The 21,646-nt window shown below is 41.4% G+C and overlaps 1 protein-coding gene across 1 annotated transcript in view; it reads left to right on the top strand.

The window, feature by feature from the left end:
• The window catches only part of ARL15 (ARF like GTPase 15), a 552,355-nt gene that overhangs the window by 22,169 nt on the left and 508,540 nt on the right, over positions 1-21,646 (top strand). The window contains exons 2-3 of the mRNA XM_078066714.1: positions 516-644; positions 1,724-1,811. Of these exons, the coding sequence (XP_077922840.1) occupies positions 1,767-1,811 (45 nt within the window). The 5' untranslated portion in view covers positions 516-644; positions 1,724-1,766. The remainder of the gene's footprint in view (positions 1-515; positions 645-1,723; positions 1,812-21,646) is intronic.

Below are 21,646 nucleotides of genomic sequence, written 5' to 3'. Positions count from 1 at the left end.
TAGAAGAAAAAAAGAAGAAATATACCTACAGAAGAATTTGAAAAGGAAAAAGCATATATTGGAATCATTTAATCTAGGGTATTACACACGTACATACACGTATTATCAGAAGCACTGCTTTTATAACGGATAAATTAAAAAAATTAAGGTTCAGGTAAATAAAACATTTTAAGTGAACGTGGACAGTTTTCTTTTTAGGAAATCTTATGAATGAATTCCTTAGGAAAGAACCCTTTCAACATATGAAGCAGACATGTAGAGGGTCCTTATAAATTTACATTCCTGTATAAATTCATACAAATTCTATAAATTCATGTTTCTATATATAAATATCTGGAGATAAGTCTGATGGCTAAATCAGGCATGCAGAAAAATTATAAACCTGAAATATTTTTTCAAACAGCATTGTTATTCTGGGAAGGACATAAGAGGCTTAAGCTTTTGCCTTGATGCAAAGAGGCAGGGTGGATTGGGAGCTGGCAGAAGACCTAACACTGCGCCATTTCTGTGTCTAGAAGGGAAGAGTATTTGCACCACCGGGTGGACTACCAAAGCTGAGCTCTCAGGAGGAAGAGATTTTGTCCCAGTGAGATAATCAGGCTTTTCTCGACCCCAGCAGAATCTCAGGGGACCCAGCTTCAACGGTAAGTTAAACTACTACTAGAAGGAAATGGGATGCACGTTCCTGCCTAACTAAAGTGGGATTTTTCCTTTCAGAGGAATCCAAAGAAAGCTGTTAGCATTGCCTATTTGTGCTGCTGATTGGAATCTGGGCTTCCATAAATTTTAAGCCAACTTCATAAGCAAATTGAAGCATAGTCTAGATCTGCAGTTTTGTAAGTGCAAGTACTTGGAGGAGCTGCTTGCTGGGGAGAGACGAAAGGCAACGTGGGGACAGCATTTGTCCTCCATTCAACCTTCAACTGTATCTAATGAGAACCTACCATAAGAAAGGAAAAGAATCTCCAACTTTGGCTCTGATTGGTCCATAAGTACTTTCCTGGTTTTCATAGAGGGGCAAGGTATAGGGACAGAAGGAACTTGCAATAATACCCACCTTAGGAGTTAGATGACTTGACTGAAATTTTTCAGGATATTTCTGTTGGTTTTTTCCCTCTGTTCAGAGAGTCTTAAGAACTGGCCATGCTTAGTTCATCAACAATTTAACAAATATTTCTTGTGCGAGTACTGGAGATAAAAATATTAATAAATCATGGGGCACCTGGGTGGCTCAGTCGGTTAAGCGACTGCCTTCGGCTCAGGTCATGATCCTGGAGTCCCGGGATCGAGTCCCGCATCAGGCTCCCTGCTCGGCGGGGAGCCTGCTTCTCCCTCTGACCCTCCCCCTCTCATGCTCTCTCTCTATCTCATTCTCTCTCTCAAATAAATAAATAAAATCTAAAAAAAAAAAAATATTAATAAATCATAGAAGTCTGTGGGGATGGGAACAGGGAGAGTTGAGGCTGAGAGAAATAGACACAAATGGATCACTTGATCATTTCAATGCAGTATATTAGTCAAATGAGTACGTATATGGATATATATGCTAATATAGACAAATATATGTATGCATTTACAGGTGGTTATGCATATATATATGTGTATATATGCATATAACTATATATCTCTCGTATGTATGTATAAAATACCAGGTACTAATTGTATGTAAATTACTATGTTAATTATATTACAAACATTATCACACTTAATATTCACTCAAAAGGGTCATTTTGAGGATTGTCATTCCCAAATTATAAACGAGGAGAATGGAGACTCAGAGAATACAAGACTTTCCCAAGGTCAACAAGTTGGTAAGTGCAGTTATGGGATTAAATCCAGGTGGGCCTGGTGCCAAGCCTCTGTTCTCAGCCACCTCACTGGACTTCCTCTCATATGAAAGAGACATAGAAGAGTAGAGGTAATGCCTGAGGTTTTACATTTTATTTTGTTTTAGGTATCTGTCTTTTGTATAGATGTTAAATTCACATAACTCAAAACTCAGCAACATTAAAGCACACAGTGGGAAGTTTTGCTCCTGCACTGACCACTCTCTACTTCCAACCCTCTTCACCGTCCTTGTCCAAAAGCAAAAACTCTTATAGTTCCTTGTTGTTATTCAAGAGTTCCCTTACACAAACATGTTTATCCCTCCCCCTGCATTACACAGAGTGATACACTATACACACTGTTCTGCAACTTGCTTTTCAAATTTAATGATGTATCTTAGAAATACCTCCATGTCAGAATACAGTACCCTCATTCTTTCTTACAGCACCATAACATCACATTATATGGATGTACCATAATTTATTTAAGTGTTCCATTCCCCATTTGATGGACATTTCTGGGTACTATCTCGACCATGCTACCTTATAGAATTCTCTTACTGCTGGTAGTAATTTTTCTGTTTTTTTTTTTTTTCTTTTGGGTTTTCCTGGATCACAATATCCTTTCCAAATATTATACTTCTAATTTCCTTGTATCATGTCATTGGCTATTACAAGACCTCAGTTTTTAAAGGGAAAGGGCTTAGTTAAAAAGAGGATTGGTATGTAAGGCAGGGAAAACATCAAAAACACAAGGATATGAAACACCCATGGTGGGTACTGAGAAATACAGAAAATCAGGAATATTACAATGTAAAATGATACAAGGTGAGGTGTAGAAGGAGTGAAGGGGAGCACATGCTGTAAAGAAATGGGGCTGTATGAGGATGGGAGGTGTCTGCAATGAGGAACATGACAAGATCAAGCAATAGTAAGACAGATCCATTTAAGGTGGCAAGCCTAAGGGAACTCTTGAATGATTCCAGGTGAAACATGATCAAGGTAAAGAATGTCAGCAGGGAGAGAAAAGGATAATAACAATACTTAGCAGATAAAACTGGCAAGCCTTGATGATGCAGAGGCATGAAGATGGAGAATCTGGATAAACAGATGATGGCTGTAAGCGAGATAAAGTATGCAGGTAGAGGAATAAGTTTTAGAAGGAAGAGGAGAAATTTGACTTTCAAAATGATAAGATATACTTCACTAAACAAAGGGCACTGTGGTGTCCCAACTTTACTACCTGAGTGGCCAGATGGGTGTGTTGATCTCTTATTTGACAAGTCGTAGAGCTTGGACCTAAATGCAGCTTTCTTAATGCCAAAATCAGCAATCATTCCACTGTGCATGCTGCTTATGAAAAAAGCAGAGTATGTGAAAGAACATAATTGAAAACAAGCACAGCTGATTAAAATGAGAAGAAAAACTGCAAGAGAGAATAGTAGACAGAGTGTGCTACGTAGACAGACTGGGACCACATAGCAGAATCCCAATAGCTGGGGCTTTGGCCCAGTCTAGGTAACCCAAATTTAGAGAATACAACAGAAAATAATAGTTTTTTAGATTATGCACATTTTAAGTGATCCCTCTACACCATCTCTGTTGAGAAGGTCATCTACCATGAGCTCTGAGCATCCCTACACATGCTTGCTTGGTGTATCAAGAAACTGAGGCCATGGCCACACTTTACCTAGTCTCAGAGTGTGTTTGCAAAGAGCAACGTTGAGGAATGAGATGATGTCTCCCTCTGGGACAAAGTGGAGGCTGTTTACTGCTGGCTATAAAACAGTGGGTTCCCCAAGCACAGTGTCCTCTGCTGTAATGCAACTCACTGCATGTACACGTGGCCGTCCGGGCCCCTCTGGGTTGCTCCTGTGAGACTCGGTAGGGCTGGGGGTAAGAGGAACCAGTGCAGATGTGCTGGTGGTGATGCTGCTTGCTGTGCCATGAGGATTAAAGTCCTTTCTCTCTGAAGTATGAGTAGATATCTTCTGCCAGCATTCATGAAACAGTAACAGGCTAATTTATTAGCTTAGAAATAAGATAAAGTCATATCCTAGATCCTGACCATCCCTGCCCCTGACAGTTTTGAGTCATGGTACTCAGTTTGCCCTTATCAGCTCCTGGGAGCCCCCTTAGCAGCCAAGAGATAGATATGTAAGGAAAAACAAGGTGAGGGAGCCCACTCCACCCAGGCCCCTTTGTGCTTGAGCAGCCCCCCCCTTTCAGCCTCCTCCCTTCATCCTCATTGTTTCTTCATGATATGAGAGGATGTCATTGTGAATTTTGTTTCTCATTAACAGAGTGAGTGAGGCAGAATTGTTCAGGGTCTTTCTAAAAGCTCAGCACTGAATTTCCACTCAACCACTTCTATACTTCTCTCTCTCCAGTTTACTGATTGTGCTCCCCACCCTGACCTTTCGCTATGCCACCAGCATCAGTCAATGTGCCACAGTCACCATTACTGATAGGATCAGAGAGAGCAGAGAGCTGAGAGAAGAAATGCAGAACCCACTCAGGAATGTATAGTAATCCATTAATTGCTTTCTCGTTATTTTTATAACACTTTTCCCATGGTAAGTAATTCTTTGCTTTGGCCTGAGACTCAAAAGGCCTCCCTCAGCCACAGGAGAAAGTGTAAATCAGAAATAAACCAGCTCATACAAGGCAGGCTTGGCTTATCATCATCTGGTGGTTCACAAAACCTTAAAGCTTGAACTTGAGTTAAGCTGATCCCGGATTGCCAGCAACCCGTCAGAAGCAAACATTTTTGAAGATGATTTCAGAAGTCTCTGCTTCAAAATACTTCTATAGACTATGTTCAAGTACAACCCCAACATTCAGTGATAGCCAGAACTATGAGGAGACAAGACCATGAATAAGATCCAACAGAAGCAATAAACGACAAGTATACAAGGAACCTGGGTATTGGAATCATTAGGCACAGACTGCACCACAGGGGGTTCCATTTCCTCACGGACATTTCCGTGCTTGGCTGGTGTCATCTTGAATGGCGCAGAAGCTCTCACCTAATCAGTCTCTTGTCCTCTCCTCTCCGGTCATTCCCATCTTCTCCTAAAATTTCCCTCTTTCATTTTACCCTTTCCAGAGCCTTCTCTGTCTCTTTTCCCTCAGACCTCTTCTGTTTTCCAAGGTGCTCAGATTTCCCTGTAATCGTTAAATATGCAGGCTCTGGAGGCACCTTGCCTGAATTCAAATCCTGGCTCTACAGTTTCCCCAGGGCAAGTTGCTGAACCTCTACGCCTCTATTTCCACATCTATCATGTGCACCTACCTTAGAGCGTTGTTATTAGGGTGAAATTAATTAATACAGGCAAAGTGCTTATAATGGGGCACGGCATTAGACAGTGCTCAGTAACTACTAGCTAAAAAACCCCCAGACCGCTAAGCTTTAGCGGTAGGGTCATAGTCAGGGCACATAACCAGTTGCTTCTCTGCCTGGAGCTTCTGATCTGAGTTTCACTTTATTCTTGGGCTTCTGTCGCGACAATCTCCCCGCCAACACTGGCTCCAGGGACCTACTGCCACTCTAGAGCTATGGCACAAGCTTAGACAAAAACCCACCACCCCACCCCACGCATCACTCACCTCCTTAACACCAGCACCACACGTAGGGGCTCCGAATGTCTTTGTTAACTTACCAAAATACTGAAAGAGAACAAAAGAGGAAGTATTTGAGACATCAACCCTTTGGCTTATGTGGTACAGGTCTCTCTTCCTGCCACAACTCATAAGCCTCCAGCACCCAGCTTTGGTGCCATTCTGCCGCCTGTCTCAGGACAGAGCAGCTCCCTCCCAGCTTCTAAAGGCAGGGGATGGGAGGTGCTCATGGGCTTTTGTCCCTCACCCTTCACTCTAGCTCCAGCAGCCTCTCAGCATGCAGAAGAAACTGTGTGGTCTACCATGAGAGCCACCATTGGACACCTTGATTCTTCTGTAACTGAGGCTGAAGAATGAGTCTAATTGGATTCTGGTAGGAGAAGGCAGGTGACAGGACTGTAGAGACTGTCCAGAGGAACAGTGACTTCACCTCAGGTGGGCCTTAGCTCCCCTGGACAAGGAAAAGACCATCCCCACATCAGACCAAATGTTACAAGAGTACCATGCAGGTCTGGGATGTGTTTGTCCTCAGGTGCCCTCTTGCCAGTCGGCCTGCTTTGCTGTGTATCCTGGGCCTGACCTCTGCGGGCTGCATTTCCTTGGCTCGCCTGTCAGCTAATATCCAGCTGGGCTTGGTCACTGAAGGTGCTGGAGGGAGACTATTGAGAGGGAAGAAGAGAAAAACCAGAGTATCCCACTATCCCTGTTCAGCTGCTGCTCTTCATCATCCAGCTTTCCCCCAGCAAGCCCACCATTACCAAATTCTACAGGTAAAATTGGCCTCTGACTTCCAGCAGCACTGCCTCTTCCTTTTGACCCTCTAGACTTGGAGTAGAAGTGGTTCCTAATCTCTGGGTTGTCTCATTATCCCTTGTTTGTCTTCCTCTTTTCCATTACCTGCATTACAAATCCCCTATTTCAAGTAGTCATCATGGTTTCTGCTTTCCTGGGGGGGACTGGACTGATAACAAATATCTGCTCGATAACGTAACTATGCCCTTTATACAGGAAAGAGTATACACATATGATAACGTGGGCTGACATTAACCAGACATTCCTCTCTTTACCTGATGTGACAGTGTTGTAAGGGAAGAAGCCAAGTTTCATTTCCTCTCTTCCTTGTTTTCAAGCTCATTGTTAAATTTCCTGGCTTTGTACCAATTCTCATCTTCAACCACCTCTTTGAACTTGCTGACTAGAAATTCTTCAGTCATGCAGGGGATCAGTTACCATCCACAACACTGGGTTGCCCACATTCCCTCTCCCATCAATATTTCTCTTCTACCTCCTTTGGCATCTTTTTGTCAGGGAGCTTCACTTCTTACAGTTTCAGCTCTTAGGTATGTATAAAATCTCAGATTCATACCTCCAGCCATGCTTGTCCTCTAGGCAGGCCCTTTGGAAAGGGTGAGAACATGTGTCACTATGCCCTGCCCATCCGTGGCCCAGCCAAGATATAGAGGATCAAGCTCTCTTTTTGTTCTCCCATCTCCTCATGTTTACAGTGTCCATTCCCCCATACTGAAACCCTTGAAATCTTTGGACTTCATACGCTGAGCAATACAAAATTGTCCTTGAGCAGGAGCATGGTAGGATTAATTTTGCCTTTTGTTTTTTTTTTTAAGATTTTATTTATTTATTTGACAGAGAGAGAGAGTGAGAGCAGGAACACAAGCAGGGGGAGTGGGAGAGGGAGAAGCAGGCTTCCGGCTGAGCAGAGAGCCCAATGCGGGGCAGACACTTAACAACTGAGCCACCCAGGCGCCCCTGCCTTTTCTTTTTTATCTCCACCTCCAACCTCCTGTGCTTGGCTTTTCAACCCTACCCCCCTACCCCCATTAAACCAGCCCCACCTACCTTTCAGCTCAAGTTACAGTCTCCAGAGTCCAAACCTTCATTGTATTCAGGCTGGTCTCCTCACTGAGTCCCTTCACAAGGAAGGGCCACTGCAACCCCCTCTCTTGGACTGAAAAATCACAAAGCAGAGTGATGTGAGAGAATGAAGTCCAAAGTCAGACTGCCAGTGTTCAAACCCAAGTTCTATCTCTTACAGACCTTGGACAGATTGCCACTGTCTATGCTTTGGTATCCTCAGCTGGGGGAAATAATAATACCTGTATCATAGGGCTGTTGTAAGGAGTAAGTGTCTTAATATGTGTAAAGTAGTTAAAACATTCCTGGCAGGTCACATGTGATCGGAAAACCAGGTGGCGAGGAACTGTGTCACCTATTTCTTAGCCATAGCTTGGCTGTGTCACCATGTAGTCATCAAGCAGAGATATGACTTTCTAATTTAACCAGTATTTTATGTTTTATTCCAATTGCACAGAACTACAAACTGCTGTTAAGTCTTAGGAAAAAAATTCTCTGCTTAGGATTCCTTTTCCTCCCTCCCCCTCATCCAAATTCGATCTCATTCTTTAAGAGCCAGCCTAAGTCCCACTTCTGTGAAACTCTTTCCTATCACTTCAGCCTACACCAAATTCTCATTTCTGGAAATTTTTGTATGGTAGGTTCACACCATACAAATAAGCACTGAATTGTTTTTGTGAGTCGGTATGTTCTATTGGGATCTCCAGGGGGTCCCGTCCGTCGATAAATAACTCCCCATTCTCAAACTGAGTTCTCAAGAAATGAAGAACTATACACCAAGTGGTTGGCAGGTGGAGCCCAAATTATCACCTTTACTGTTGACTGAGCTGAATTGTAGGATATACTTTTGAGCGAGAGTCAAATGGGCTTCTAACTGCATGGGAAAATGTGTCTCTTCCTCATGTGGTTGCCCCCAAAGTCACTCCACTCCAGGGAAATCATTCCACTTCTCCCAGGGAGAACAAGAATGTGAGTGCCAGGGGTATGTTTAAGGAAAAGTCCTCCTCCTACAAACCAAGAAGTGGGATAAATCACCCCCTACCACTAATCCCGCAAGATCTTCTCAGGCAGACTATAAACTCTTTGAGGTCAGGACCTGTATCTTAAGCCTCTCATGCATTCTCTATAATACTGAAAAGGATGGGCACATAAAAGCTATTCACTAATAGTAAGTCCAGGCTGTGTTCTAATCACCTTCCATATTTGAGCTTAATCAATTCTTGTAACAACCGTATGAAGCAGCTGGTATTAACACTGATGTTTCATAGATGAGCAAACTGAGGCATAGAGTTCACATGGTCAATAAATGGTAAAGCTGGGATTTAGACCAATTGGGCTTCAGAATTCATGCTTTTTAAAAAAAAAAAAGATTTTATTTATTTATTTGAGAGAGAGAGAAAGCAAGAGACAGAGCACTAGTGGAGGGGAAAGGGAAGGAGAAGGAGACTTCTCGCTGAGCAGGGAGCTCAAAGTGGGGCTCGATCCCAGGACTCTGGGATCATGACCCAAGCCAAAGGCAGATGTCCAACTGGCTGAGCCATTCAGGCGCCCCAGAATTCATGCTTTTGATCACTATCTGATACTGCCCTGATTGAATTTCAAGAGCAATAGTGTTGGTAGAAATGGAGATTGTGAGAGATCAGAGCTGGATGGGAACAACTCTGATCATGTCAAGTTAAGAGAAGTTCTGTGACTAACATCTAATACTTAGAATCATTGGAGAAGGCTCTATAGCACATTTATTTTTTTCTACACTATTAGAAATCCTGTGAAATAATCAAATTATATACTACTATATGAACTTGGAAAGAACTCTGTTAATGCATGCCACTGAACTACTGAAATAATTTCTTTGTGTAATACTTAATCATGAGCGGGGAAATGAATCAAAGTGGCTCACACTCGATTGAACAACAAAGTAGTTTCTGGCTCAATAATTTTGTGGCTCATATAATTAAACTACAATTTGTATTATAACAGACCAAGTTTTTCTTTATTGCTGTACAGGAAGATGTGAAAGTTAAGGTCCTGTCCAAATATTAATTATATTTCACCTTATAGCTTTACATTTTATTTCTGTGATCAATTTCAGTCTGAATCCTAAAAAGTAAAAAATATAAATAAATAAATGGTCTTCATGTATTTTGCCTGTTTACCACTAGAGGACACTATCTAGTCTTGTCTGCCTAAGAGTTCTGCTTTGTTTCCCGTGTTTATTCGGGAGAGAGGAGGCATGAAAGGAACAGAATGAACATTCTGTCGCAGGTTTATTATCATGAAGTCATGTAAAGTAGAAATGAATTTCAAAGCAAACCTGCTGATACTTTATCTGGTGGTGACCACTGTTGATTCAGTGCCGACTACAGGTCACAGCACTACCCTTATTTCAGAGGTAAGGAAACTGAAGCTCTGGAAAGTCATATACCTTCCCCACAGTCACACAATTGCACAACAGGACTTAATTCAAGCTGTTAATCCAGATCAGGATGGCATAAAAAAAGAAAGAAAATTTCCATAATGCCACTCACTGATTTCCTGACCCAAGAAGAGCCCCAGGGGAGTTTATTCCTCCTAATAGAGCATCTGGCAGTTCAGTTTGATGATGGGAGGTTATAAGGAGTGTAAGATACATACCAGCAACAACTCTAAATGTCATTTACAGCTAAATAGAGTCCACCAAAACAGCCAGCTAGATAGCTTTGCTTTAAATTGCACTTAATCTAATTTGTCCCCACCCTGTTGGCTTAAATGTAGTGTGATAATTGAAGGGTCCAGGTATTACAAGACGGTTTATTTCATAAAGGAACTGTGTTTCTGCCTTAGGGTGACCATCATCCACTACTTTTTCTTGGGGATCATGATATAAGTGTATATGCCTGGGAAAGGGGCCATTTTTACATGTATAATCGATGGACCTTGATAGTGTTATTTCTGGCATGAAATTGTGCTGTAATTCATTTTTCCATAAGCATAACTATATTTGGCAGTGATGTGCATTAAATTTATCCCATATACGAAATAATGACTCTGTTGAAATTGATCAGGCATGCACTTTATGCCATCAGGGTTAGTAAATATCCGTTCCGGTATTGTCCTGAATCTAAACCTATGCACTAAGATCATAATGAGTTTAGGATTATTCATTATAATGCCCATATATTTCCTGGTCTAGGGGCTGTTTAATATGCTGCTTATATTATTTTCATATGAGGAAGTGGAAAATAAAATTTCGGTCCCAACTGTACCAATTATATATAGAAAAGGGGCATCTAGATTCATCTGTATGAAACACATCCCCAAGATGAAACCATTTAAATCTTCATCTTCAAGGATAGGAATAAAGAGCACATACTATCCAACAGTGAGATTCAGGATCAAGACTTCTGTTTGTTCTGTAACCTTAGCCTACCAAGCCATTTCTATATTAAGTCTGTGAAATGTAAAGTCATAGAGCTAAAAAAAATCTGGAAAAAAAAGTACAAGGAAACTTGGAAACTATATATTTCACACATATTTCTAACACTCATTTCAATTGAGGTAGACATCGGGCAACTTTCAATCTAGAAATGTCTTAGACCAGGATTAGATTTGTAATTCCCCTTCTCCTCTGGAATCTTGGAGCCACTGTCTTCCCCATATGAGCCTATTAATGTAGATTTGTGTTTATTTGTTTAAGATTTATTTATTTGAGAGAGAGATAGAGTGAGCATAAGCAGGAGGGGCAGAGGGAGAGAATCTCCAGCAGACTCTGTGCTCAGCGTGGAGCCAGACATGGGGCTTGATCTCCAAGACCCTGAGATCATGACCTGAGCAGAAATCAAGAGTCAGACACTTAACTTAACTGAGCCACCCAGGCGCCCCATAGATTTGTTTTTTAAATTACTCCTTATTCCAATGATAAATAAGCTAATTAATTCCATTAACTGAAAGCCTCTGAAAGAGAGCAACAGCATCCGAGGATTTTTACATCTGTCTCTAGCACAGCAGCTCTATCACAGTGTGGGTGGAAGAAGTGGACCCAGGCATGTGCAGGAGACAGACCCAACTACAGTCTATTTTGTTTCCTGGCTTTCCAAGGCCATGGGCCTCTCTCTTGAGCCTGCAATGTATTCTTTCTTATTCAAGGCAACAGCAGTTGTGTTTGACAGAAGCAAGATCCAAGTCATAGCAGATCAGGTGACTTGAAGCTCCAGGATGTGTGTCAGGATTTCCCATGACGTTGCAGGCAAGCTGGTCATCTGAGGAGGGGCCTGGAGGATCCACTTTGCTGTTGGCAGAAGGCTTCAGGTTCTCACTACTGGGCTGCTCCGTAAAGTTGCTCATGACATGGCAATAAGTTCTGTGTCAAAATCCCCTTTTCCATAGAAAGTGGACTTTCTTAATGTTTTAGCCCAATGCTATAACTTTTCAGTCACAGTTATTAGAATAGTTACAGTAATATTACTGACAGCTGTTAAAACAATGACTCCAGGGCGCCTGGGTGGCTCAGTCGTTAAGTGTCTGCCTTCGGCTCAGGTCATGATCCCAGGGTCCTGGGATGGAGCCCTGCATCAGACTCCCTGCTCAGCGGGAAGCCTGCTTCTCCCTCTCCCACTCCCCCTGCTTGTGTTCCCTCTCTCACTGTGTCTCTGTCAAATAAATAAAATCTTTTAAAAAGAAAAAAAAAACAAAAACAATGACTTCCTATCATCAAGATTCAGTGATTTTATTTCAAACCTCTATTTTCATATCCACTGAATGACTCTCTTCTCTCCCTCTTCCCACTCCAACCGCTGCAGCAGAATGGGGGTGTGAGAGTGTGGCCTGGTTCATCCCCACCTACCAGTGTCTCCCCATCACATACCTTGCTGGTAATGGCCAGGGAGGAGGGACAAAGAAGGGAGAAGTGCCCTAGTGGGACCAGTACATTGTCCTTGTGCTCAGATTGGACAGATGGAGACTGACGATGTCATCTGACAAGTGATTTGCTCCCAAGCAGCAACTCAAGGTGCTAGGGGGCCCTCATGAGAGAGATTCATTCTCAATTTCAGGCCCAGCTCCTGAGCTGGCAGCCTGGTGTCCTATTCCTCTGATATGTACCCCTCTTCACCCGATGCTGTGTTTTCCCAGATAAAACCGAAGCTCTAAATATGATCTACTCACCACAGCCAACTCCTAGGTCTTCAGGCTTACGTAGGATCCATCTTCCAAATCTCTCAGACCTTGAGTGGGGGCAGTCTTGCCCCTGCTACACCTGGCAGTCCCCCTCTATGCCATCTCTTCCAATGTACTTTTCCTCTATCCTGGTAGCACAGGGGCTGGACAGTGAGCCTAGAACCTCATAACTGTCCCAATAGGGACTAGCACATCAGATACCCACAAACCTATCAGCAGTCCTCTCGACAGCTCCCTCCCTTGACTTTGAGGAGGAGAGGCAACCCAGCCCCACCCCTAACCTTGTTGGAGGAATAAATAGTTCTACATGAGTAGTGTACTTCTACAAAAGGCAACGACCTTCTCCCTTTCAACCTCATCTTCTATTAGGGTGTGAGGTGGTAGTGCTGGTTCTGCTTCCTGGTTTCTCTTAGCAGGCACTGTTGAGGGATGGATGGCCCCAATAGCTGTCATCCTAGGAATTTAGAATGTGGGGTCTTTAGCCCATTTGATCCTCAGCTATGAGCTTTAGGTTGGTGTTAGTCACCAATACTCAGCAGCTGTCACCTATGTTTAACATTAATCATCTTTCTCCAACTGCACTCTGATCCTTCACTGCCTATCTTGGACGGCAATTCCTCCCTGGAGGGTTACCAACTCCCCTGGAATGAGGGACCCGATTCAGTACAAAACCATGATACTCCTTGGCAAAACAGGAAGTTTGGTCACCCTGCCTCCCAATTTCCATGACTCCAACCAGAACCTGTAAGTAATTCTGTTCCTTCCCTATCTTCATTGCTCCTGCTCTGTTCACTAATTATGCTGTTCTTCTACATCTAACAGCCCTTGTATCTGTGCCCCTGTTCTCATTCTGCAACTACCTAAACTTCTGTTAGTCATTCCAAACCTTGGTTTCTCATTGGAATCACCAGGACAATTTAGAAACTTCTGATATCCGGATCCCATCTCCAGAGATGATTTAAATGGTCTGGGTTTGGCCCTGGAAAAGTATCAGGTGATTATCCTGTGCATTGTCCCACCTGAACTACTACTACTGATCTAAACGACCTTCTCAGTTCCTAAGTCGTCCTCCTCTCATCCATCCTTGACACTGCAGCCAGAGTTATCTTGCTAAAACACAAAGCTGATAATGTCATGGCCCTGGTTAAAACTCCCCTGTAGGGAGTGGGTCCCCACTGCCTTCTGGTAAGGCTCAAACTCCTCAGCATGAGAGAAGGGGAGCAGTGCATGGGAGACACAACTGGGGAGGGAGGCAGGGGCCCAATCATGCAGGACCTTGATCCCTTGGGCTAAACTACTTGCACTGCCCCACATCCACCATGCTCTATGGCAACACCATCTATTGCTCATTTAAAAACTACTTCCTGAGCACCTAATTAAAAATATCTGGGGACCACCACAGAGAGAATAGAGATAGAGACAGGAGGACAAGCACAGTGCATGCCATGTTGATGAGCAGTGAGGAGGGAGGAAATGAAGAATAAGACTTGTTAAAAACATATCTTTCTACACAGTTATTTCTTTTCTTTTAGAATGTCTATTCTGGAAGGAGCAGTATACCTCTTTTCCTGGTGTTATATTTACAGCATAGCATTGGAATAACGTTTGAAGAAAATAATAGCAGGAATAGAGCAGTTAAAAATAATTACTTGCCTGAAAGTAGTTCTCCCTTGTCCCTCAAAGAGGGTGTTATCATCCACTGGAAAATTACCAGGTCAGCCTATATTTAGTCTAGCTCCTTGGGATATCTATAATTTTGTTAAGTTAACAAACATTAATGAAGTGTCTAAATGATAGAGTTCCATTTAAAATTCTACGCAGTGCTGTCCTGTTTTCAGTGTTTTATTTTCATGTGCTGTGTTGGCTCAAGCACTGTGGGGTATTTAGCATCCTTGGTTCCAGAGCATTAAATGCTGAGAGGCACCCGGGCATAGGTTGAGAACCATTTCCAAATTTGCCCCATCATAAACATCTCAGGGGACAGCAACCAGTTACAGATTCAAGGGCTCCCCATCCTCTACCTGATTCAGAATCTCTATTGGAGGGACCTGGAAATCTATATATTTTTTAAAAATCCCCAGGTGATTCTTAAAACCAGACAAATTTAGAAAACAATGACTAGGCTCTGGATCCCTTTTCCTTCATTGTCCCTGTGACCCCAATTGCTTTTGGTCAGCCAGAATTTGGTTATAGTCTGAGGTCACCTGAGGAGCCCCCGCCTGGGTCTCTGCAATGCCAGTGAATAAGGATAAAAGAAATTTATGTCAGTAAATGGGATTGACAAGTAAGAGAGACAAAGAAATATGCTTAGTCTGCCATCTTAACTAGAAATGTTCCAGATGGGAATATAGTCTCCAAAAGCTCGTGTTCCTTAAATGACTTTTTATTCATTGTACTAAAAAGATTATTTTACAGTTCATTTCTTATCATGACAAAGCTTTATATCTTGCCATAGGTGCACTTTTGAAAATATTTTGCTCTTGCATACTAATTCACAGAGCAATGTGAAGTTTTTTAAGTGTTGGCTTCAGTGAGCAAAAAAATAGACTTGTAGAATTTTAGAAATAACCAAGTAGACCTTAGCATTGGACAGTGATATTGATTCACTGATGAAGCTTTTTATTTTTTTAATTGTACCTGTTAGTTTCTTTATAAAAGGCAAAGTCAGGATGTGTCTAATTAATGTATGTAGAAAACGTGTCCATGGGAATGTTCTCAAAGATACTTGTAATACATAAAATAATGGCTCTTATTTACTGATACCAGGCATTGTGTAAGTACCTCACATTTTATAGGGTGACCAACCATCCCAGTCTGCTCAGAATGCCCCAATCTTAGCACTCAAAATCCTGTAACACAAGGACTCCTCAGGCCTGGGCAAATCAGGCTTGTTGGTCACCCTACATCTTCATCTCACTCTTCAAAACAACCATATGTGATAGAGACTATAATTATCCCCATTTTACAGATGGGGAAACTGAGGCATAAGGGTGTTATGCAAACTGACCCAAATCACCAGACTAGAAAGTTGCAGAGTTGGTACTCATACCCCTGTTTTGCTACATTTATTTGCTCTCAAAGTCTACTTTGCTTATTACTCTGTTTTTTGCCAGGAAGCTACAATCCTTAGAGGTTCAGTTATTTCTTCCTCATCCCAGGGATAAAGTTTATTTATGGATTTAGCACCAAAATAGCCTATTTAGAATTAAAAATCAGTTTCACAAGAAATTAATTGTATCCCATTCAACAGCAGCAAAGAATTAAAGCCACACTGAATTCTCTAAGACTTTGAAGATTTTATGTATTTATTTGACAGAGAGAGACACAGTGAGAGAGAGAACACAAGCAGGGGGGTAGTGGGAGAGGGAGAAGCAGGCTTCCCGCTGAGCAGGGAGCCCGATGCAGGGCTCGATCCCAGGACCCATGGGATCATGACCTGAGCCGAAGGCAGACACTTAACAACTGAGCCACCCAGGCGCCCCAAGTTCTCTAAGACTTTGAATGTTGCTTGGAAAACTGGGTTTAGGGAGAAAAAACAAGGGCACGGGGAAATTCCACCCTCTGGAAGGGCAGTGTTTCAGGAGAATGGTATGTGCCTGACAGCTGCTTTGAGGAGCACAGCAACCCCAGTGTAGCATTTCACAGGGGGAAGTGATGGTGGCTGTCTCATCCAGTCAAGTCCACCAGGGGAGGGGAAGAAAGGCGATATGCTTTCCTGGCCTGCGATTCAGCCAAGACAGCTCATTTGATTTTCCTCACTAATAAACTCTCTGAGCTTAAGTGAAGTTCTGGGCTGCAACTACAGTTCAAATTGGAAAATAACTTGCAATGCACTGAAATTTAGATTTTTAGAAAGTCATTTGTGCTTATTGCATTGTATAGAATCATAACCTCTTGAGATTGTTGGTCCTGAAAGTTCTGATTTCTTTGGAGTAACTAAAGAGAGATGGGATATGTTCATCAAAAGAGTAAAACACTTGATTTCTGCCAGTATTGTAACATCCTATGTAGGTGCAGCTAGGACTTTATTTCAAGACACTGTGCTGACTTGAATATATTATAATAAATGTTACATTTATAGACTATTTACTCTATTTCTTTCCTAATTATAAAATAATTTGTCTTCTGTATTTCTACAGTGAAATATAAAGACTCTAAAATCCCAAATATATAATCACTTGTGATATTTTTAGATTACCTTTGATTCTTCCTCCCCTACATATAATAAGTTATGGCATTTCCATATTATGGAGTGCAACACTGCCATTAAAATCATGTCCTAAACAAAAACATATTGACATGGAAATATACCCACTGAAATTAAAGGTGGAAATTTTGTACGACTTTTGTAACTTGCTTTCCCTCCTTAATTTTAGTGAGCATTTTTCCACTCCATTTAATATTTTTCTAGAAGATGATATTTAATGGCAGTACAGGATTTTATAATATGGATAGACTTTAGTTTGCTTAACAAATGTCTTATATTTTCAATACTTCAAATTAAAGAATGCGTCACAAATTTTTGTGCAAAGTTTTTATTGTATCATTAGAGTAGATTCTTTAATTCTTGCTCTTTCACTTCTAAAATTATATCAAGAGCCTTAAAACTACCAACAGAAAGATTGTGCTAAATTTATGGTACAGACCAGCAGCCAATAGTTTTGTTTTGTTTTGTTTTTACCATACTCAGCAACACAGAAAATCATGCTTTTTGGTCTCAAACACAAACGAGACAAAATCCAAAAAATTGCAAATATTTTTTAATTCGTAAAAGTTTCTTTATGTTTTCCTGGTTTGTTGTTGTTGTCGTTGTCTTCTTGTTTGTTTGTTTAAAAGGGGTCTTTCTCATGCCAAAAGAAGGATACATTGGTGGATACATCATTCAGAGTCCCAGAGGGAAACAAAAGGCATGCTCAGCTTGGATTTTTAAAAAATGTATAATAAAGTGATGATTTACGGAGATGTGGGCAGAGCTGAGGAAACAACAAAAATGCTGAGGCACTATGGTATTATGATTATTATGATTTCTAATAAGAAATACATATTTGGTCTTCATCCCAATTTCTGGCACAGAGCTCCTAAGACCCTTGGAGTTTTCTAAACGTCAAGTGCTTCAGAGGTGCCTTTTGTTATGTTAATGTGACTTTTGGAAAGCCCTAAGTAATCTAAGGTTGGGGGCTTGTTGCCAGGAGAGCCAACCATGTGATTAGAGGGTTGGAACTTTCAATCCCACCCAGGAACCTCCAAAGGAGGGGAGAGCGGCTGGAGATTGAATTCAGTCACCCATGGCCAATGATTTAATCAAGCATGCCTATGTAATGAAGCCTCGTAAAAACCCAAAAGGGGTGATTCAGAGAGTGTCTGGGTTAGTGAACACCTGGAGATCTGGGGAGAATGGTGCACTGGAGAGGTCGTGGAGGCTCCACACCCTTTCCCCATATCTTGCCATACGCATCTCTTCCATCTGGCTCTTCCTGAGTTATATCCTTTTATAATAAACCGGTCATCAACTAAGTAGAGTGTTTCTCTGAGTTCTACGAGCCCCTCTAGCAAATTAACTGAACCCACGGAGCGGGTCTTTGGAACCTCCAATCTGTAGCCAGTGGGTCAGAAGTATGGGTGACAGCTTGGGTTTGTGCCTGGTGTCTGAAATGGGGGGAGGAAGGCAGTCTTGTAGGACTGAACCCTTGACCTTTGGGATCTGATGTTCTCTCTGGGTAGAACTGAGTTGAATTGTAGGACACCCAGCTGGTGTCACAGAGTTGCTTGGTGGTACCAGAAAAAAAAAACCCACACATTAAAACTGGTGCACAATTGTAGGCACCCAGAGACCCTGCTGAGCCGGAAGGAATAAGGGAAAGGAAATCGAACTACTTTCCGGGGTAGGCTAGAGCCCCAGTGGGGAGAGGGTTTGCCTCATCACAGCTGTAATCAGAGCAGTCCCTGACAGCACCTGGAACCAAAGCAGCAAGTCAGAGAAAACTACCCCAATATCTTTTTCATTCTACGTGCTGCTCTCTTGCCGGCACCTTCCATTGGGTGAATCCAACCGAAAACCAGAGCGCAGTCCCCTGGGGCACAGAACAGGGCTGAGGTGAAATAACTGTTCATCCACAATTTTATACCTTCCTAAATATTATCCAAGAATGAAGCAGTGTAAAGACTGAGAATTTTCCACTTATAGACCCTTGCAGAAAAATGAGTTGCCTTAGGAAGAGACAGAAATCCAGAAGGAAAACTGTGGAAAATAAGAAACAAAGAGGAGCACACAAATGCATAAAAAAAAAATTTAGTAGTGGGATTTTAACAATCAATAGTTAAAGGTAAAAAAAATTAACAATGGCAGCAAGATGGGGAGGAGGATTCAATGGGTAGTAAGGACACAAACGTACTCCAAATGCTCAGGAGAGTAGAAATGTTAAAGAATTTTAAATGTCTACATTTTTATGCTTTTATTAGTTTCCTTCAAACATGTATATTAACCTATACATTTTCTAACAGTGTTTAAATTTTAACACCTTAAAGATCAAGAGAAAAAAACAAGGAGGTAAGCTTAGAAAACTTGTTAGTCCAAAGACAGAAAAGGGAAAAAAGCAAAGGGAAACCATGATAAATAAAGGCACACAGTAAGAAATACATCTAAATATTTCCTGCAATAAGTAATGGAGTTAAATTTATCTATTAAAAGTCAGATTATCAGACTATATTTTTTAAATCAAGCTACATGATACTGCTTCTAAGAAACAAACTTAAGACATAGCTACATTGACTATATAAGAAAAAAAAGGTGTCACAGTGTAAAACAAAAAAAAATGATATTATCAGACAAAACAACTTAATGCAAAACAACTTAATGCATTACGTGGAGATAGAGTGGGCCTACATAATAATATAAGACATAATTCAACTGAAATAAACTATAAATGTATAATCACATAAAAACATAACCTGGAAATATACAAAGGAAAAAAATGGAAGATAATTTTTTTTTAAATTTTCAACTGTCCTTTCATACAGAAAGATTTTTTTTCTTTTTTTTGAGAGAGAGAATGAGAAAGAGAGAGAGAGCACATGAGAGAGGGGAGGGTCAGAGGGAGAAGCAGACTCCCCGCCGAGCAGGGAGCCCGATGTGGGACTCGATCCAGGGACTCCAGGATCATGACCTGAGCCGAAGGCAGTCGCTTAACCAACTGAGCCACGCAGGCGCCCCCATAGGGAAAGATTTTTGAATGCCAATCTTTATGTTTCTAGTTGCCATAAATAAAAAAAGGAAGAATATTTGAACCAAAAAAATAGCAAAATTAATTATATATATGCATATATATATACTCCAAATAGAAAATATACATGTAAATTATTTTCACATATATATGGTACATTTTTAAAAAATAACTATGCACCAGGTCATGAAGAAAATCTCAACAAATTACAAAGAATGGGATCATATAGACCATTTTATTTTACTACAATAGATTTCATTGTATTTGTCCTTGAAGTTAGAAGACACTAATAAACAGGATTTTATATTACATATATACATGCATGCTCTTGTGTGTTAAACAATGCTGAGGAAATGTAGAAGAAAACATTTACTTAGGATCATTTATTTTTCAAGTTTAAAATACTGTCTCACATTTTGGGGAGGACATCTGAATTGTTAAGACAAAGAGTTATTTTCAAAATGTAATATGTGAGCTGTAATTGGCATACCAAACCAACATTTTTATTCTTTCCAACTAATTATTTGGGAATCTCTGAAGAAAACAGTGGTGACTAGTGAAAAAGAGATTTTTGTTAAGCTTGAGGAAATGATACGAGGTGTTTTTTTCCCCTGAGGTTGTATGCCATTTGTGTTTTTTAAAATCACTTTTTGTATGTGCTAAGGACCACTAACAGCAATTTTCAGACAATCACAAGGAGGTGAGAAGTAAGGCGAGAGCACGTTCCAGATCCCAGTGCAGTTTGGACTCAGAGAGGTCAATGGGAACTAAAGTCTTCAATTGATACAGGAAAGACATTAAGGTTCGAAGCTGATGGCCAAGAAATAATGCTTGAGACGCCTTTGTTGCAGAAAGGTGGTTTTATTAAAGCATGGGGATAGAACCTGTGCGCAGGAAGAGCTGCACTGGGGTCATGACGAGTGGCCCATTATATACTTTCAAGTTGGGAGGGGGTTAGGGATAACCTAAGTCTCTAAGGAATTTTGGAGGCAAGGTTTCCAGGACCTTAGGGGGCTTGCTGTTGTCGGGAAAAGGTCATTTATTACCATCTAATAAAACCTGAGTCATGAAACCCTTCAGATGTATACCAGTGGATCATATGCTTGGGGAATGGTTGCTGATGTGTATCTTGGGGAATAGAGAAAAAGGAAGTTTCCAAAGGAATTTTTATATGTCAAAGTAGACATAGGATTCTGATTCTGGAGGGTCAGGCTAAGATTACCTTTTGCCCTTAGCGAAGTATTAACATCGAGGCAGCTGAGCTCCTAGAGGAATGTCACTCTCCCTGTTTCAAGGGCTTGTCAATGGGCTCTAAGTAGTAAGGAAATTTATAATTTTTCTTCTGCCTTTGTTTCCCACATCACAATGACTTCTGGGCTTCCAGGATAAGAATCAGGTAACTTAAAACAAAAACAAATCTTTGATCCACAATCTACAGGAAAAGAAAAATCCTGGAGAAGTTTAAGAGAACTGACTTTGCACTTAAGCCAGTAAAAAATTAGATAAAAATAGAAGGTGATATTAGAGCCCATAAAATTTGAAGGCAGTCTGGAGTACATAGGTGATAATGCTGTAAGACCATGTGATTTGCCTGGCTCCCCCTTTCCCGCAGGTCTGAATTTGGGGTTGTGGTGGATACAAACCCTGTGTGCCTTTCCATCTGCCTTCTTTTTTCTGGGGGTACCACCTGCCTTGCAGACCAGGCCGCTGCCATCAGAGCCACCGCCAAGTCTCCTAAGGTGGCTGGAGGCCAAGTTGAAACCCTGAGCCTGTGTTTCTCACCCTGAGTGAGCCCTAACCATGCTGAGTCTTCTTTTGCTGTCAGCATGGATGAAATGTCACACCGTGGGGTATGGGGTCTGGTTTTCTGAGCAGCCACTAAGGGTTTGGATGATACACCCCAGAAGTGCAGGAGAGTCTATTCTCTGTGAGCTAAACCTTGACTAAGCAGAA

The sequence above is a fragment of the Halichoerus grypus genome, chromosome 2, assembly GCF_964656455.1.
Source record: "Halichoerus grypus chromosome 2, mHalGry1.hap1.1, whole genome shotgun sequence".
NCBI classification, from domain to species: domain Eukaryota; kingdom Metazoa; phylum Chordata; class Mammalia; order Carnivora; family Phocidae; genus Halichoerus; species Halichoerus grypus.
The sequence above is the reverse complement of the archived record's forward strand: the minus strand, read 5'-3'. Positions and strand labels throughout refer to the sequence as shown.